Here is a 20,031-nt window from a genome sequence, read left to right on the forward strand (position 1 = left end):
GGAGGATTTACACACCAATTAACTGCAGAACAGGACACGTCTGTGGATTACTGCGAAGCAATGATGCTGTTACAAGAGGCATCATTTTCTTTTGGGGGTGTGGGGCAGCATATAGGGGATTTCTGAAACCTTTTCTTGCTAGTACCATTGTTCTGTTCCACAGCCGAGCCCTGCAGAGGCTGGGACAAAGGAGCTCGTGGTCAAATTTAATAAGACCTCGCATTCCCTTGGAAATGCTACCAGGGAGCAGACAAAAGCAAGTGTTTGCTGAGCTCCTGGGGAAAGCAGGGAGCTCGCACAGGAGCCCTTGGTATGCAGATGCTGTCGCTGCCCTTGGAAACGGGCTTGGATTTGAAAGCGGAGGGAAGCAGCCGCTGGGGCTGCCGGTGGGAGAGGGCACAGCAACCCCGCAGCTGAGGGGCAGGAGCTGCGCTGGGGCTGCTGTGGGGGGGCTCTTTGTCCCGGGAAGGGCAGGGTAAGCTCCTTGCTCTCCATCCAGGCTGCAGCCAACTCAGCCCGGGGCTCGCGGGCTGCTGGCGCCGCTGCGTGGCAGCCCTTGGCTTCTTCCTTCTCCTCCTTCCAGATTCCCAGCTCGTGGGATGCAGTGCAAGCCCCCGGTGCTATAGGTCTCGACCTACAGTTGTGCTGCGGGGTGATATGGGAACCTCAGCCAGGTCCTGAGCAAACCCAGCATCGCATCTCATCTTTGTATCTACCTGTGCTGGGCTTCAGTCGGCTCTCCGCCAGCTCAGAGATGGCTCCGGTGGTGATGGTCTTCTTCAGCCTCGAGACTCCAGCCGCTGCGGCCGCCCCTGGTTTCGTCAGCATGTCATCGCTGCTTGCCCTCTTCAGCTGCAACACAGAGATGTTGTGAGCAACCAGATTGAGGATTCCCATCACAAAATTCAAAACGCAATGTTCCTGGGAGAAGAAGGAACATTTGGCCCAGAAAATCAGAGATGCCCCATCCCTGGAGGTGTTCAAGACCAGGCTAGATGGGGCTTGGAGCACCCTGATCCAGTGGGAGGCATCTCTGCCTCTTCCGTTGGAACTGGAAGAAATTAGGAAGAAATTTCATTTAACACCATAAAGTAATCAGTCGTGTCAGATTTCCCGATGAGACCCTTTGGTAGCGTTCCTTCAGAGCTGCCTGCCTCTGTACAGCAGATACTCCAACAATGAACATAACCTGCCTGAAGCACTGGACTGAAATATCCTAGTGATAAGAGGCTCAGAGCATCTAGGAGTTTACAAAGCAAGTTAAGTTAATAAATCCTTCTCTCGAAAAGCTGTGACAATTAATGAAGATTAGATCTCCTCTTTATATAAATGATGTACCATGCTATGCATTCCTTACTAAGCTTTGCTATTGGAAACAGTTATAACTGTATTCCACAGACAGTGGAAGAGAACCTTGGACAGACACAGCGTCTCCTTCATCACATGCAAAATATTTTCAGAAGCGTGCACTAGTCTAACATACAACAAAATTATAATCTTCCTATGCTTAATGCAGTGGTTGAGCCCACTCCAAGGCTCAGGGTGTAGTAATATTCCAGGACTAAACCAAATCTTTAGCCCAGAACAAGGCTATAATGCTTGCACAGTCCCTGCTGGTTAGTACCTTGCTCAGACGAGATTCAAAGGCAAGTGAAGTTGAGGACTTGGATGTCTTCATTCCCGTTGAGGTGGTGGAAAGTGATCTTCCTCTGTCAATTCCATGACTCCCTTGCTTTGGCACTGCACTCCAAGGCCTAGCAGTACTCTTCATTTTCTTTCTAAATAACTCTGACTATAGATCCTAAAAAAACCAAACAAAACCATATATATTTATACACACACAAAAAAGAAACTGTCTTTACATCATCTGAAAGAGCATCAAAGCTCTCTGGCATCAGTTTGAAGGGCCGAAAAGGCCACGTTAAACTTTATTCCCTCTCTTATACACATCAAAACTCAGCCTAGAGAATCCCTCAGAGCAAGCTTCAGGCACAGCAATCTAAGACAACCTTGGGATAAAAAGAAAACTACTTATCTTACTGTTAGATTCAGCATCTTCAGCTGAAATAATACTCACTTAAGTCACGTGAGAAGCAAGTTTCCTCAGCTGTACAGAAAATACGATATCTTAAACTTATCAAAGCCTTCTAGAGAAGCAGCAGTTGATGTTGCCACACTGATAAAAAGATGTTTTACTATACCAAGACTTACAAAACATTGTAGAAAAACATCAGCTTCCTTGCAAACAAAAATCCAGATCCACTATTCCTCAGAGATAAGCTTATGCAAGAGAGAAATCCTGCCAGGAACCAGCAAATAGACATGAATTCCTCTTTTTTGGATATCACTGAACAATTTTAATCTGCCAGCAAGAACGAGTCTGTTTCTCTTGATAGATAAACAGCTGCCAATTAACTACTTACCTCAGCTCTTGTAGATCTGAAGACATAAATTTTCACGAGCCATTTCCCAATCCAAACCAGAAGCAGAATAAAATAATTAGCTGGACGTTTTTTAAAGTCCCACCAGTCTGCTGAATTGGGAGTGGGAGGGAAGGGAGATTGCCTGATAGCTCCTTTCCTCCCCCACTTCAGTATGAGCAACATTTCTCTTCTGCAGCTTTGTTCTCTAAAATAGACACAAGGCCATAGCTGCCTATCAGTCCTGTGTACGCAGAGGCTAACTTGTTTTGTGTCTGTGAAACAGGTAACCAAAAGACCTACAGTGATCAGCCCAATATCTCAGCAAGGGGCCAGGACAAACGTCGACAGGAACCCTTTGACAGAGATGCTAAATAATTTCTTCCTGGCTGAGTCAGTAGAAGGGCTTAAGTCATGTTTAATATCTCGTCATCTGCTTTATTATATTCTATATTTATTGTATTGTTGTATTCAACACCGACAGCACCTTCCAGGTGCCACACTGGTCTACTTAAGGAGCATTTTGCTGCACAGAGGCAGAAGGGAATGTCAAGTGCTCTGCTGCTGTCCTAGAGAGAACAAAGCTAGCGAGTGACATTTCCTCTATTTATCCTTGGTGCCTCTTGAAGGGAGGGCTGTGTGCTTTTTCCACTGCTCTTAATCTGTCATGTCCTAAATAAAGCAATAAAAAAGTTACTATGTATTATTACTAAAGTATAGCCATTGCTCCAATAAAATTCTTAACGCGTACAGTGTGGAGCCACCAACTGATCTCATTAGAGGAGAGAGCAGAGTGGTCCTTGTTGATGATTATGCTGATCACTTGGCCCCTTTTTTAAAGCACTGATAGATATGTAAGCTGTACTACAACAGATAACAACATGAAATATTCCCACAGTTCATTATCTACCTTAGCAAGCCTTGGTGTTTTACATTATTTAATAAACTATTTTTTTATGGGCATACTCTTCACTATTTATCTGGGTGAACAAGCAACTACAAACGCAAACCAGCTTCCTGATTAGATCTCCAAATTATGCAGATTTGGGGGCTTGTAGACTCAGTGGTTGCACATGCATTTTGCTTTATTGTACCCTCTGGATTTCTTCATAACTATCTCATACTTTCCTGCCTTAAGCCATACAGATGCTTTCTTGATATCCTAAAGTATTTAATTTTGAGTCATCCATGGCATTTTAAAGTTGCTGTGCAGTGATATGCTCATTAGACCATGATGTTAGAAGTAAAAGGACAAGGTACTTCAAAAACCCAACCAAACAAAAAACCGCAACTGAAGAAATCCAGCCGGTAGCCTGAGGCAAACTGGCTTTTTCATGTAATGATTGCTGAATTATGCGCCATGTGGATTTAATAATATTTTACTACGCCAAGAAGATGAAACTAAAATTGAGAAAAGCATATTTGGATTTATCTGTGTTTATTAGTTTTCTGTGTATTTATATGGGAACCAGCATTTGTAAAAGGTGAAGGTAAGGCTTTTCATGCATTTGCCTAACCTGAATCTGCACTGTAGATGAAGATTTCAGTCTCTGAAGTGAGATCCCAATGCTTGCCACCAGCCTTATATGCACTTCAAAGAACAAAGCCAGGTTACACACATCTTAAGTTGTGTGTCACCCACCTAGGAATGAAAGCATTTGAGTTATTAGAAGTACTGCTTCGGGAGAAGCACTACACAGAAGTACTTAAAAAAAAAAAAAAAAAAAGAAAAAAAGAAAAGCAAAGCCCTGTCGTCCCTTGATGGGAGCAGGAAATCCATTCTCAGAGCCAGCATCAGCTTTTCCTCCAAATTTGAGTCATCGCATTACAGGAAAATAAACCAAAAAATCCTTCACGGAAGTTGTGGTCAGTTGGGACAATGAGAAACGCAGAAGTTCTGTATCATGGAATGGCTCATGGGTTGAGTTAGGTAGCAGTAAACTGTCAACCAGAATATTAACTTAGATATCTAAAACAGCTGCCGCCAGTTAGCATTGAAGAAACCAAACACGAGCAAAGAAGAGAGGTTTCTCTAATCCTTGTAAGAACGAGCACATACAGTTTGTAACAGATAGTTTCACGGGGCACTTTCCTTATGAAGCAAACAGAATGCTGTCATCCCAAGAGTCAAAGCCTGTTGTTGGCATCAGCCAGAGCGCATCACTCGGACCAGAATTAAATCCCTGTAGCATGCCCTGAATGTAGAAACCGAATCGTAGAATAGTTTGGGTTGGAAGGGGCCTTAAACATCATCCCTGCCATGGGCAGGGACACCTCCCACTGGATCAGGTTGCTCCAAGCCTCATCCAACCTGGCCTTGAACACCTCCAGGGATGGGGCAGCCACAGCTTCCCTGGGCAACCTGAGCCAGTGCCTCACCACTCTCATCGCAAAGAAATTCCTCCTTACAGTTAGTCTAAATCTGCCCCTCTCCAGTTTATAGCCATTAAGAAGATAACAAGCAGCTCCTTTTTGAATTAAATGTGGGTTCATGCCAACAATACGTTGCTTCAGAGCAGCAAAATCAATTCCGTTGCCAGTCACTTCCAAACTGCAGGATTTTGGAGTTGGTTGGTTTGAATAATCTTCTACACTCAAAAGTGCCCATGTCTGAGTATCCCTCTCTTCTGAAACAGGTGCTACAAATGAGATAATCGGAGGGTTTACAAAAATGTAAAGCTGGTCCTGACAGAGCTTTTTCTCTCAGTAATCCTCAGGATTCCCTGCAGGCAGAGTCAGAGCCTTTAAAAATTCAGGCCATGCTGTATAGTTCATCCCTTCTCACTGTTATTTTTAAAAGGTATTCAGAATATTTTGATGTGGACTATTTTGGCAGAAGTTCTGCAGTGTTCACATGTCCATTTAACTTGAAATGTTACTGTTTTATTAAAGACTGTGAACGCAGACATTTCATTATTAGTCAGTCCACATGCAGTTATTAATAAAAGTCTTTAGAACCAGCACAGAATTATTCCCATTTTACAGCTAGAAAAACTGGATTAAGAATTTATCCTAACTCTCACAGGCGGTCTGCATCGGCAGAAACAATGCTAGGTCTCTTGGATCGTAAGGCTTGGCTATTCATCAAAGGAGTAATTCACTGGTCCTGTAGAACAAACTCCTAGAAAACATATTCTACTGAATATTTCAGGCTGTTTTACTCTGAATAACTAAAAGGAGTAGATAGGTTTGAATGCTGACAAGAAATATTATTTCACAATCACAAAACCTAGCAGCTACACTACTAAGTACATAAAAGCCATCAATGCCTCTGCAGAAGTGAAGCTACATTGGAAAATCTCCATTGAGGGGCCAGAGACGCAAGTTATCTCTACCCCAAGTATTAAGCACAAAGTAGGTTTTGGTGCTCACGTCTGTGTAACACTATTCACTCAACAGGACAGTCAAAAAAGCGAAGTCATTCAAGTTGCTTTGGGAAAATGAATGAAAAAAAAAGAAGAATTAAGAAAACATAACTAGATCTGGAGAATAACATACCAGGTGGCAGGTTCATTGAGACCTGCAAGTGCCAAACATTTCTGAAAAATGAGGCCAGAAGCACCAACTCTGCAGACAGGACTCTCAAAGGGCAGAAATCGTGACTGCAGTGGGTTTAGACCCACAGCCCCCAGTGCCATTTTCCTGTAATTCAGTTATTTTTCATTACATCAAAAGGTCAGGCTATTCCAGAACCTTTATTACACATTCTTGTGAAATCAAAGCGCTATTTTCTACTGTTTTCTTCTTTTTAGCATGTAAAAACTGCAACATGCTTATACTATTTTCCTTCCAACCTAATCAATCTCTGCTATTTTCAGACAAACTAACAACTGGAGCACAGAAATATCTAACAAGTTCAGTAAACTGTAAAGCATTTTCTAGCAGCGTGTAGGCAGCTATATGGCAGGATAGCCAGCTGGGCTAAAACAGAGTTCTTCTCTGCCTTTCACATCAATTCACATTAAACAACAATTTTTAGGCTTGGCAGATGCTTGCAAATGACTCATCTTGATTTCTTAGCAGATATCAGGAATCCAGTCAGGGTCACAAACCAGGGAAGCTGATAGTCCAATACGGTAATTGGTAACTTGGAGATAGACGGCCCAGATGGAAATCTATTTGGAAATAAAACCAATCTAACAATTAAAAAACAAACTGTTTACTCTCTCTTTTGGTCATCTTTAGCAGCTTTCCTTAGGTGTCTGCTCCTTTCAGCTCTGCGTGTAGTCTTTCTGTATCCAACACATCCATCATCTCTTTTCTTTAGTTTCAGTTCCCTTGGTTTTAGTGTCTTTGAGGCTGTTTCAGTGCAAACTCCTTCCATTACTCCAGGTGGAGATGCTGGATTGTTGCTGGCACAAAGCTTAGCTTCCATTAGATTGGATTTAAAAGCCCACAAAATAAAACCCCAAACCAAACAAAGTCAGACCAACTTATTTCCCAAAATCTCATCTCTAGGGGTCATCTTGCTTTTGCTGCCCAAAGAAAGAGGATAGGTTATAAACCTGATCCCAAACACTGAGCAGCAGCTTCCTCTGGTCTGCATCAGCAAACCTGCTTTCCAATCCCATTTGCAGCTGAATTTTCATGTTTTGCTGGTAAAGTACCTGGAGACAAGACATGACTTGGAAATTTTCATGTCCAGACTACACGTTACAGCAGGGCAAATTCTGCTGGTTTTATGCATGCCGCAAGCCAAGGTGGTTTTATTATTATTTTTTAACTTTCAAGAGTGGAGAAAAACGTACATACAGCTAGGCAGTGAGAGAATCTAGGTGCCTTTGCAAGGAGTTAAAAATGTTGACAAATTTTAGATATGAAGCAAGTACACAGAAACTGAGACACAAGCACGCCCAAGGTTACCCAACTAATCCTTGGGAAAAGACAAAACAAAATACCAGTCCCAGGATATAACTCTCAGTGGCTGTGATGCAGCTTGAGAGTCACATCTTCAAAACCCTCATTGTGCTGAGGTTGCCCAAAGATTGTATCCTCATATGAAAGTTACTCTTTTGGGTTTTAGTTTGTTTGTTTTAATTGCTCTTCTTTAGGACTATTAAACTTCAGAAGAGCACTTTTAATATGGCATCAGTTAGAAGGATGCATAAACTACATCAGGAATGGCCTAGGAGAGGATGGTTCCAACCAGCCAGAAATGATGACTTTCTGGCCATCAACTGAGCTTCCGAAGCACACAAGTCTGCTAGAGTCCAGGTCAGCAACTGCAAAACTCCATGTCTCAACGTTGCTCAAAAGAAAATCCTCTTCCCACAGCAGCCACTAGGGTCATTGATGACTTTTCCAGACATGGATAAATGAGAGCAGTGCAAAATCTTCTGCCCACCCTTCTCTGCAGAAGTTCTCCCTGGAGTTTTTGATTTGTCTTTTATTCTTAGTTTGATTCCATGAAAAAAATGCAGATGTTACAACAAAATCCTCACATGTGCTTAAGAGCAAAGGATTTATTTAGCTGCATTCCTCTTGTCCTTGTTCAATGTGAAAAAAAAGATAGCTTTGCTACTTCTCTAGCTAAAATACCCAAATCCATCCAGCACAGTGACTGATGCTTAAAAAATCAAGCCAAAGTTCAACTTTGAAATGTCTGGGAACATGCTCCACCTGTAATTTAAATTATGTTGTTCGTACATGGATACTCCATCTCCTCCCCCTCCTTCCTCACACTGATTATCTAAGCAGTCACCACTGCACATGTCAGAAGAGAAACTGTGCTACCCTCCTATGACCCATGATCTTATAAACAGCATGGGGATAAGGAAACAAAATCCAAACCGATCTGTAATTTTCTGCTCATCAGCTCTCCAGAAGGACAGTGGCCACTACCAGTTGGACAATGCGACTCCTGAAAAAGCCCAACTGTTTGCTGGCTATCAGCAAACAATCCTCCGTGTTACTCTGGTTTAAGCAGATGCATTGTCTTGGTAAGGTTGAAAAGACAAAAGACCAATAGGATCTTTCACTAACTCCAGGGCAGTGATGGAGACTTAAATGTGGTGATTCCGAATCACGTTCCTCACGTTACTGATGGGTGCACACAAGGAAAAGACATAACCAGAAGGGTACGGTGACAACAGGCATGTGTGCAGGGCCAGCATATTCTTATAGCAGTAGAAAGCATGTAGTGGTGGAATGCATACACAGAGATTATGCAATAAATTCTGAATTTTATCAAGTTGCATCAAAACTACATCTAGGAAGCGATGCTGCACTACAGAATTTGGAGAATGCAATTTTATAAGTTGTAGTCCCCTCATTACTTCAATGTATGACAAGCAGGGAAAGTTTATCAGTTCATAGTGCTGCCATTCACTCCTTAGAGACTTAAGTCAAAGGAAAGATTCAGGAAAGGTAAAAATGATGGATTGATTCCAAACTTCCTTTTTTGAAGTTACAATCATGTTATAATCACATAGAATTAGGTTACTCTGCGCTTTCCCCGCTGTGACGCTGCCCTGAATAGATGAGTTTAATTTATGTTCAGTATATTACAGGTTGAGAACAAAATGGTTTAGAACCATTTCAAGGTAGCTACTGCTCATTAATCCAGGCTCTTTGAACTACTGTCCCAGCGAATACAGCACAAAGCAAGTGACACACAGTGTTAACACTTCATGTTTTGCCAGCCCGCAAGAAGAAAGAAGGGTTCATTTTAGATAGAGCAAGAGCTATATAATTGCTAAAGAAATTAAGAATAATTATAAGTGGTTTGCCTGATAATTACCTGCCATTACATTTTTTCAGTAGCACAGAGGGTAGATACAACTACAAGAAAGAGAAAGAGCGATTATGTCTTTAGGAATGGCAGAGATGCACAGCATGTGGCTACATGGCAATCCTGACTGGTACAAGCACACAGACTGGCAGGTTCCTTGTCTCTTCAAAGCACAGAGGGATGATATCACAGTCACTTACACTAGCTTGGTATCCTCAGCTCCAGCACAGACTTCTTGTACTACCTCAGCCATGTAATCTTCCAATGCCTTAGTTCTTCCATTTAGAAAAACGGGATCATAATTGTACACTAAATAGCATATTTATGATGCGTGCTCATTCATGTGCCTGGGAAAGGAGCCCCAGAGAAAAAAGTAAAAATGAGATAAATCAACATCTGTCACCCAACGCACAAGAGAGCAGCCCCACAGATTGCCGTGTGCTGGGACGTTTCCCTGCCTCCCATTTTCTATCAATCACAATGCAGAGAAATAATCGACATCTGGAAGCTGTCCCTGAAGGAGACATTTATCGTCCATTAAACTGCAGAATAGACCACTTAAAGTTAATAAACTGGGAACTTCCGAGTGTTTATGAGTGACAGCGAGAGCTCCTAACTGAGAGTTCTTTGCAAAGATGAGGAGTCCAAAACTACAGGAGAAACTAGAGGACTTCTGCATTTTAAAAATACTCATACTGAACAGGAACAGAACACATTTACGCAGCAGTGTGAACGGTTTACAATTGTTACTTAGGGGACCACTGAGGAACTGAAAGACGCACCTTGGCAGGCTACATAATGAAATTAAATTGGTTTAGAACAGGACTAAAGAGGGAAGGGGTGAGTACAAACAGGCGTGCATCAAGGTGAGGTATTCTTGTGTTAGTTACCTGGCAAACTGTGCAAAGAGCACCACGTTTCAGCAAATCAAATACCCTCTCTCCTGCTGAGGTTACAGGGGCAGAGATCACTTATATAATTCAGAAAGGGTAGAACATGAGAAGGAGTCCCTTTTGGAGGTGAGACACAAGGGATTAGTAAGGGACATCTAGAAGAACTTAGACTGTGTACAAGAGAAAAGGATAGATAATCCCTGTTTTCAAACCAGTTCTACCAACAATTTTTTACTGCTACACATACAGGAATTAATTAACATCTCTACAGCTTTACTGTATTACATCCTCTATAAATGCTGTGATTATTACTATTATCATTACAATCAAGCTTCAGTCCACAGTACAATTGTAAAGACAACTGTTAAAGTGCTACAATTAAAGGGTTCTGCGAGAACCTCAACAGCTCTGTGCTGCAGTACTCGAAGAGGGTACCCCTGCGTGGAGTGCTGTCACTGATCCCCTGCAGACACCCTAACTGCCAAACCTATTTGTTTAGCAGCTTCTTCCTTTCTTGACCGAATTATCAACGTGCAGGAGCAGAGGAAAGACTGCCCTGCTCCTGCTTCATTTAATTGTGGGAACACAACCTTTAATTGCCAAAGAAGAAAGCAGAAACAGGCACAGAAACAGCTTCAACCTTTCTGTCGCTAAATCGATGCAGCTGAGAGGAAGAAATACAGTAGACAGATCTCACAGTCTCATATGGAGGGGTTTTTGTTGTTGCTGTAAAGGCTTTTAGACCCCTCCCCAGCCCATTTTCAGCTAATGCAGGATTGTTTGCACTGTAAATATTTTGGTTTGTGCAGTTTAGTTTTAGAGTGAGATACTATGAGAAAAGGTCTCCAGCAAAGCAGGTCCATTCACTCTAAGCACACATCACTGATCCTAGAACCCTTCTAGAGATCATATAGTTCCCACCTTAAAGAATAAGAGATATTGAAATACTTACAGTAAAAGCGTGTTCTCTTCTCTGCATTAAAAAGAAAACTGTCTCCCACTAGCTTCTGAGAGCATGTGCAAGCCAGACTGAAAATTCAGGGCTTGAGTGCTTCCCTGAGAGGAAAACCACATTGCAGCGAGACACAGAGAGCTGCTTGAGAAATGATTCACATACGGAAGCAAGCTGGCTTCACCAGTGCTTTGGCATTCAGCACGCACACACATATGCACACTTGCTTACTCAGGAGAATGAGAAATATTATATTTTCATCAAAGCAAGGAGGATTTATGCAAGAAAGGCATTCTTATCCCACCTCCAAACCACCGAGATGCTTCAATCCGTAAAGCCGATGAAGAGTTCCTTTCAGTATCCTGTCATCTCCAACAACAGAACTGGACGCTGGGCAGAGAGCATAAAACCCAGATCAGCCTGTGTGATCCAATCAAGTACAAACATGCAGCATGTACAATGTTGGAAGGGCAAGGAGGTCGCCACAGAAAGAAGGCATTTTTCAGAGGAAACCACACAAGAATTCAGAAGCTTTTATATTCCACACTAATAATGCTGGCCCCAGAGAGCCAGCAAATCCAGCCAGGACATCTTATGACGTTTTCTTTGTCTCCATCGTTGCCTCAAAAAGGTGGAAAAGTTTGTGTGCAGGGAGGGAAGAAAATTAAGACAAAGGCGTTTATACAAGAAGTAACTGGAGTCAGTCCTGAGTGACTTCTCTTGAGCTGTCCAAGAAGAAGAAGTGTTGATCTGTTCTTTATTTAGAAGAAAGCAAATAAGGGATGAGAAAGCAAGCAATGCTCAAGAACGTTCCTCTTTCTTAAGCTTTCTGAAGAGAATTTATTGTCTGAAAATGAGAAGGAAAAGGCCAGAGGTCTTAACGGCATTAAAGCAGGCAAAGATAGTATCAAGTAGAGGAAACAGGTCAAACCTAAATCTATATTTCAAACACAGAAACGTAAGCTGTTTAGAACTGGGCTTTTTGTTTGACTCTGCAGAGGGGGCTGTTCACTCAGATGTCTCTGACCTAAGCCATTCAGACTGTGACTACAGATCAGGAATTCTCTGCTGAACTGCAGAGAAGGATCCTTTCCCAGCCATGTGAACCTTGCATATAAGCAACGTTGATACTGCGGTACCAGTTTCACAACAGAGAGGTAGGGAAGATTTATTAATACAATATGAGCCCCAAAAGAGTTGATGCATCTAAATAATTCAACCTTTCTGCATGCTCTGGAACACCTTACTTAGGTGCCAAAGGGGCTTAAAGGAGGCTAATGTTATGCCAACAGTAAATAAAAAGGTTTCCGTTCAGTGTTGGCTCCATTACTGTTAGCACAGCGTGACCAAACCATAAGACACAGATGGAATTCAAGCTGAATCCCTTCTGAAGGTATGGATTTGGGATCCAACTTTCTCATTATATTCTTAAGAGTGGGGAACTCTTGCCTTCAGATCTTAAAACACCAGAACAAGAAGATGACTTCAGTTAGGATGTGATAATGGTCTGTGCTTGGCAGGTCTCAAGTGTAAATGAATAGTTATACATCCCTAAACATTCAACCAGCTGTGCCAAGTGCTGTTCTGAGTTTATTAACACTCGCAGCCAAGGAAGTGACTCTACATTCTGTGATACATGCACAGACAATAAAGTCACTTAGGTGCCTTCAAAACTCAACAGATACAGCTGAAAAATACCAACTTGGAAGAAAAGGACTGCAAGGTCCCTGGACTCTAACCTTCTACGTAGGAGGAACATCAGCTGCAATACCTTGCTGAAAAGCTTCTTTGTCTGTGAAAACAAACAGACTTTTTAAACTGTCTCTTTGCCACCGCTGGCGAGTTCCTGTGGGCTGAGTGGGACAGCAGCATTGTTAGCTCAGTAGGTTAGCTCAGTATCCTTCAGCCAAGAGAAATACAGAAATTAAATGGGGGGAGTGGGGAGAGGAGATGAGCTACTACATGTCATTTGCAAGGAACTTTTTCTTTGATAAATACACTTGAACAAAACCTAAAAATGAAAAATGCTTGGACATGAGGAGACAGTCACAGCATTTACATGCTGCAGCTTTGGTAGACAAGCTGGAATTATGGTGCAAAATTTCCCCAAACCCAACAAGACCAGACAGCACACTTTTTTATTTAGAGGCTTCTGGTAACACTTATTGCTATAATTATCTGATCTCTTTACTTAGACCAAAGAATTAATCAGCACAAAACCTTCCAAACTGAAAAATTGCCTTTCTGTTTAATGAACAAAGAGCCCAGAAACAGGCAGCTAGAATGAGTTGGCCGCAGTCATAAAGAAAGCCTGTGGCCTGTCCAGTGCCTTAACCATAATTACTTTCACACAGCCAGGATGAGAAGACAATTTCAAGCAGTGTTATAAACCTTTTTTTAAAGACACTGCCAGGTTCTCACCCAGCTGGCAAATTTGGTTGACAGACAAAATAACAGTAAGCATATTGCCTGCATGCTGCTCAATCCACCAGCTCCCACGCCTCTGCAACAAGGTAGAATATGACCAAACCAGGCTAACCCATACACCTTTAAAATACTGCAGTTGAGGAATTCTAATGCTTTATGTTGCGAGCTGCATCGCCTGTGTAGCCTTATAGGAGCTAATATGGATGAGACTCAAATTAATGGGACAGGCAAAGGGTAGAATTTCTAGTGGCATAGCTCGTTGGAGAAGCAAACGCACAGAAAGAGCGTGGAAATAAGAAAGGCTCACACAAGGAACATGATTGGAAACATCTTTGCGTTTACAGGTATTTACGCTGTATTTAAATGCTTCTGTGCATGGAACAATCTGAATTTCAAAGGAGAGAAATTCCGTAAACAAAGCTATTATGTCAATAACAATGTCTTTTTAAAGCAAGTCTCTAATTCGCCTATAAGGCTTGGAACGCACTGTCTGGAGTTCTAAAAACCAGCAGTAATTACAAAGGAAAGTCTGTGGCAGACAGTGGGGATTAGTGGAGTCAGGCCATGGCTTTGGGACAGCATTTACTCCGTGCTTTCTTCCTCTTTGTACAGAACTGATACAGATTTCTTTATTTTCCCAGTTCCACTACAGATGTTGGCGAGTTCAAGCAGCGAGTGGACATTTGCAGAATGAACTATGGGGCGCTGCTTTCCGTTTTCACAAAAACAACTGCTGTTCAGTTAACGAGATGACGCTGAACAAATGGGTGGATATAAAGAGTGAACTCCTGGAACTGTTGCCAAAAAGGCTCCGCCAGCGCAAGAAAACTGTGTGTGCTGGCCTGGAGAACTGATATTTTTTCTCCCTGTTCTTAGGAGACTATTAGACGGTTCCATGTTCCAACTCATACCTGAGAAGCTTGGCTTGTGGCGTGTTTGCCAGCTTTGACCTGCAACTAGAGAAAATATTTGTGGCTGGAAGATACAAGAATCATTAGATCTGGGAAAAAGGGAGATGTGTTTTATGGAACATCGAGTGCTAGAAAAGACAAGAAAACCAGCTTCCTCTGGTGCCTATTGCCAAATTTGCAGAAGACCAGACAACAACTTTAACATTTCCAAGGGAACAGCCACTGAGTCAGTCAAAAATAGAATTAGGAAAGTGCCTATTTCAGAAGTAAGAGTTTGTAAGAGGCGCCAACATTTTTCAGCATTTCTGTCATTTCCGACGAGAACACCGAAGAGTTAACAGGCATCGAGCTAGCAAAGCAGAGCTACCCCACAGAAAAAGGCAAAACGGGGAAGGAAACCTATGTGGTAAAGGAACGTTCATTGCATTTCATGTATTTGAAATAAAAGTCTCTGATTACTGTTGCACATATTTATCCAAAGTTTATTTTTTCTCTGCAACTTTCAAATGTCTGTGCTTTCTTAGGCATCAGGGACATAGTAAAAAACCAAGGATAGCTTTCCTGCAGTCACCCATCTATTCAAAATGTATATATATGTGAAAAAGGCAATACTCACTACTCTTTCCTATAAGACTTTGTGTTCTTTTTTTACTTAAATGAATTTTTGTATTTAAATAACCCAGTGAAAGACTTAGTGGAAAGGTATTATCTCCATTCTTTATTATTCCTCACTCTCACTTTTCTGATATATAGGTTATAACGTGCCATTCGTTGCGAATTACCATATTCAAGGAGCACAGCAAGTTTTTAACTACCTACACAGGCAAACCACTGCACAACCCTACTGGCTCCCTTTTCTTATCGCCTGAGAGGAATCCCACATACTGGAAAAGCTTGCATTTTATCACCTAACGGGAGAGGGACTACAACAGGTATCCATTAGAAACACTAAGGAGCCTTGAACAGAAAACCAGTTCATAATATTTTTTGCTGATCACTAACAAAGGAGAGCTGTGCAGGGAGATTAATGACTGGAGAAGATTTGTGCTGGAGGCTGCCTTAGAATTAAAACACCCCAATAGGATGGTGTAGGAATACCCCACTGCTTTGAACTTTTCGGTGCGTTGCAGGGTGATGCTAATAAAAGACCCGAGGTGTCGGCTTTGTTTCAGAGGGACTCGTGCTGGAACTGCTGACAGTCCTGAATGGAAGCAGAACTGCAGGGCATGCCTGGTCGCACAGAGCACAGCACGGGGAGCCCAGCAGAAACAAAACTAGGACAAATTAACAAGGAAAACTGATGAAGCACAAGGAGTCCAAATCCCAGGGGACAAACAAGCCCTCTAATTTAGATCAGAATTCAAGAAACATAGCTATCAGTAAGGTTTGATTTCCCATATATGCATATATTAGACTTTGCGTCTTGTCCTCGACACTCTGCATGTTTTACTGACTACTTGAACAAAATCAGCTCATCATAACAGCCAATTAGCCATTCCGATCCATTTCATAGGTAGGGAAACAAAAGGCACCTAAATTATTGATGAAATATCATGAGCTGGTAGGGATTTACAGTGTCTGTTGATGTTTAGCTCCTGTCACCCAGAATCGGTGCATAAAATCGTGGCTTTGGTGACCTAATCAAATGCAGGAAAAAGGAAAAAGTCTAAACTACAGTTCAGCAATTCGTTGCTTCTAGACAGCTTGTATGAATGAACATGTTTGCTGCTGCTTAAGCTTTTAAATCAATTTAGTACACTTGAGACATCTGCCCATGTCACCGAAATTTTAAGTATCCAAACACTGAGATCCTCCCAGTATTAACCACGGTTTTACAGAATAACTATTAAGAAACACACAGTAGTACAACGCAAGTGAATTCCACTCTAAGATCCAGGTTCTGCTTTCAAGATTTCTTGAGAAAATTACTTCCTTGATTTCTTGGTTAGCAAACAACTACTTCAGTTTTTAAAGCCTTGGTCCAAGTTTGCCACACAAACTTCATCACGAAAATGAATTGTAAGCATTTTAAGGTCAGCAAGAAAAGACCTTGATATGTGGATCATGTTGCCAGTGAGGCAAACGAGGACAAACATCATTTCTTCATCAGCATCAACTCTGGTTCCTCCAGACAGGTGGGAGCTGCAGAGCATCACTCGCTCTGGCTGTGTCACCTCAGTTGTCCACACACACACAAACACTGGAAGCACAAGCCAACTGCACCTCTCCTCAAGGTCCATAAGCTCAGCCTCCCATTTTCTTATCAGTACAGCTAAACCGAACAGCCTGGACACGAACAGAAGCCTCCCTCACCAAAAGGTATAAAGCTTAAATGCCAAAACCAGCAGTGCTCAGCTTTCCAAGCTTCTATAAAAGCAAGTGATAATTTAAAATCTCCAGAAGATACTAAAATAGGAGGTTAATGAAGCAAGAGAACAGATTGCATGAAAAAGAAGTATCCTATGGAGTTTGTGACCTATTTGCCATAAATAAAGAAATGAAAGCAAACCGACCCCCTGAGGTGACAGCTTGAGGGACATTAGTTAACCTGTCGCGTGGAGAAGCCTACAGAAACAACAGCCCTTGCAGAGCAGAAGAGGATGGACTGACCAAGCAACAGAAACTTGGGAAAGAAAGCAGATGGGAGAGAAGAGAGGAGGAAGACTGGGAAATCCTGGACAGCAGGAACATCACTCTGGATATTGCCCAACTAACTCTGCTAGCCTGGTACGCAGCAGCTGAAGGCCAAGAGCCAAAAAATCTCAGTTTAGGAATACAGAAAAATGAGGAGAGAACACACTGGCCAGCTCAATTTTCTTCTATTCCAGACTGAATCACATAGCAACATTGCCTGCTCCTGTACAGAGTGGAATATCACGATTTTGCATCCTTCATTAGGATTAATTAGCTCACTTGCTGACAGTGTCAAAAGAAAGGCCAAGTGTTGGCTCAGTTGAGGAAAGCCACATTTTCCCAGTTCCCATAGGTGAAGGCACGTGCTCCGGGGAAAGCTTGGTCTGTCCCTGCCCATGTAACCGATCTCCTCCTTCCAGTACCATTAATATTCACTGTTATTAAAAAGAAGAAATATGTTAGGTTTTCTTCTTCGATATTGCGTGTGATCTCATTGAAACCACAAAAACAACAGCCTAAGCATTTTGCCCTGTTGTATCTGAGGGAGCTGGAAACCTACCAGCAAGAAACTCTTACAGCAGTTACCATGGTGACACCAGTAATAGATATTTAAAGGCAGCTCACTCAATCACATCTATTAGATATCAGGAGGTTTTAGTGACAGACACAAAAAGCTTGAAACCAGGGAGCCAGCCAGGCTTAGCAATGGTATAAGTGGACATGAAATTTATGAAGAGAGCTGTGTATGCCACCGTTCAGCTAGACACAAAAGACTCCTTCTGCTCAGATCTGAAATGGCACTGAAGCTTGCAGAATAGACTATTTTTAGTTTGTCATTTAAAAATCGGTTCTGAAAGCCTCATTTCAATGACAGCTCTATAAATCCTTTCCGAGTGGCCATTGCCAGAAGTATAATAAAAAGCTCTGCTACAGCTCGTCCCATATCAGGCTGTTGGAAATTCCGCTGCCAACGTCACCTGGAGGGGCTTCCTTCCACCAGAGAAGCCTCAGTGGTGGTTGTGGATAACACTGCTTTGTGTTCCCATCCCAACATCCCAACACCAGGGAACCAACGAGCCCTGGTTTCCTGCAATGCAGCCACAAGCTCAGCTCCAAAGGGACTTTGCCTCCCCACCTGGAGGGCCGGATCGCATGAGGAATAGCATCACACTGCTTATTAGACATTATTATGCAGTGAGGAAACTTGAATCTGAATAAACGCAAAGCTCGATGAGTTGTTGATATAAACATTAAATAATAAATTTCATTAGATTCTAGTCTGTAGTGTTCCAGCCTACTGGAACGTAACGGAGAGGATCTGCAGAATCAGATCTCTGGGTACGCAGCCACTTCACCAGGTTGGCCAAGCCTATGAACAGTCATCACATTGAGATTTCCTTTCTCTTTTTGCTGCATATTTCCATGACAACTTCCCCCAGTATCAACTTCTTTATATTGGAAAGGTCTCTCAAAAGACAATTTAGGCTTCTATAGCAACAGCTAAAATCCCTGGGAGATGATGATGTCTGAAACTTTATACGCGTCTTTTTTTAGACCATGAGTTACAACACAAGCGCAACTCAGATTTCCTAGGTGAAAACAAAAGGATGTGTAATATTAGGGAAATGGTGAAGAGGGGAAGGAGTAACTTGCTGAAGTGCAGCAAACGCAAACCAACCACTTCAGTTTCAAAAAGGATGTGCATTTTGAGACATAAAACGTTCAAGAGAGAAGACAGGATCAAACAATCATCTTGAAAACCCACATCCTGCTCCTTCTCTCGGAGTTACAAAACAGAGTCACAAGGAATGAGTCTGCTGATCTTAAAAGGAGATTTTATTGAAATATATCTCTCTCTGCAGCCTGTCTTACGTTGACCTAAAGAAAAAAGAATTAAAAGTCTCAGTGAGTCAGGATGCCTTTTCAGTTTTAACTCCCATATAGCTGCCCTCTACCCACAATCTAACCTTGTGTCAGTACTTTAGCTGCTTGCCACGTTAGTCTCCACCATGGAAAGCCTTACTACCTCAGGAGAAAAGAATTACTGCACTGTCGAACAAATAAATTAGTTAAACTCATAAACCAAGGGAAGTGCAGAAGTTAAAGTGACTTTCCTTCACTGAATTGAGGTGTATTTTGCAAGGCACTTCTCCAATGCCATTTCAAACCTAAAATCGTTTAAACAAACAAATAAATATTACTACATTTACAACATGAATGAGAAGCAGGAAAGTATCAGCCTTCATATGTAGATGAGAAGACTACAGAACGGAAACATTAAGCGGTGCTGCCAGACTCGGAGCCCAGCAGGCCCCTCCACACTTCCTTTTGTAGCCACTGAAACCTCTCTGCTACGCAAGGTCAGCAACGTGATCAACTGCAAAGCAGCCACGCTGTCTTCTGCTCATGGTATGACTGAAAGCTTTCCCTTTTATCATGAAAATATCCATTAATTTATCCCCTCTTCCTCTCGTTCCCCTGGATCACCACAGTGCTGGTAAGAGGAAAATGTGCAGACAGGTAAACCTGATTGAAAAAGAATGGATTTAATCTCTGATTAGCTTGCGCCTTCAGCCACTACCTACCCAGTTGAATAACTTCAGAAAAGCCTTTGGAACTGGCAGAAAACAAAGTGGAGTGCTATGAAAACTTATTCTTTTCTTTTTAAATAGCAATGCTAAAAATGACAGCCAAAGCCTGTTCAAAACCTATGAGCTCTGCAACCGAGAGACAAATGTGAAGACAAGATTTCAGACAAAAAAAACCATTATTTCCAGGGTTCGTCCTGTCTGGAGAATGTTCAAGTGTGGGAGAGAGACTGAGTCACTTGTAAAGGTCAAGTGAAATGCAATTATTTAATATCCCCACGTGCTGCCCTCTGCTGAAACACACACTGAGCATGTTGGAGCATCACAAGCTGGAGAGGAACTCACCATCACCTGCACCTAATGCTGTCCTCACACAGGAAAGAGATGCACTCACCGGAACAAAAAGGTTTCATCCGGAACTAGGGAAGGTTAAAAATAACCTACGCTCTTACTGGACTCAACAGCTCCAAGATTTA

At 42.2% G+C, this 20,031-nt stretch overlaps 1 protein-coding gene across 5 annotated transcripts in view; it reads right to left on the minus strand.

Moving 5' to 3' along the window:
• The window catches only part of SPECC1 (sperm antigen with calponin homology and coiled-coil domains 1), a 90,529-nt gene that overhangs the window by 68,144 nt on the left and 2,354 nt on the right, over positions 1 to 20,031 (minus strand). For 2 of the 5 annotated variants that reach the window (XM_069873863.1, XM_069873870.1), the window contains exons 1-3: positions 10,996 to 11,137; positions 1,625 to 1,801; positions 717 to 852 (exon numbers count right to left, since the gene is read on the minus strand). In XM_069873863.1, coding sequence (XP_069729964.1) covers positions 717 to 852; positions 1,625 to 1,771 — 283 coding nt within the window. In that variant the 5' untranslated portion in view covers positions 1,772 to 1,801; positions 10,996 to 11,137. Of the gene's footprint in view, positions 1 to 716; positions 853 to 1,624; positions 1,802 to 2,077; positions 2,193 to 9,159; positions 9,201 to 10,995; positions 11,140 to 20,031 lie in introns of those variants that run through there. The other 3 variants (XM_069873864.1, XM_069873865.1, XM_069873866.1) reach the window with 3 other exon arrangements.

Source organism: Phaenicophaeus curvirostris, chromosome 21 (assembly GCF_032191515.1).
Source record: "Phaenicophaeus curvirostris isolate KB17595 chromosome 21, BPBGC_Pcur_1.0, whole genome shotgun sequence".
Taxonomy (NCBI): Eukaryota; Metazoa; Chordata; class Aves; order Cuculiformes; family Cuculidae; genus Phaenicophaeus; species Phaenicophaeus curvirostris.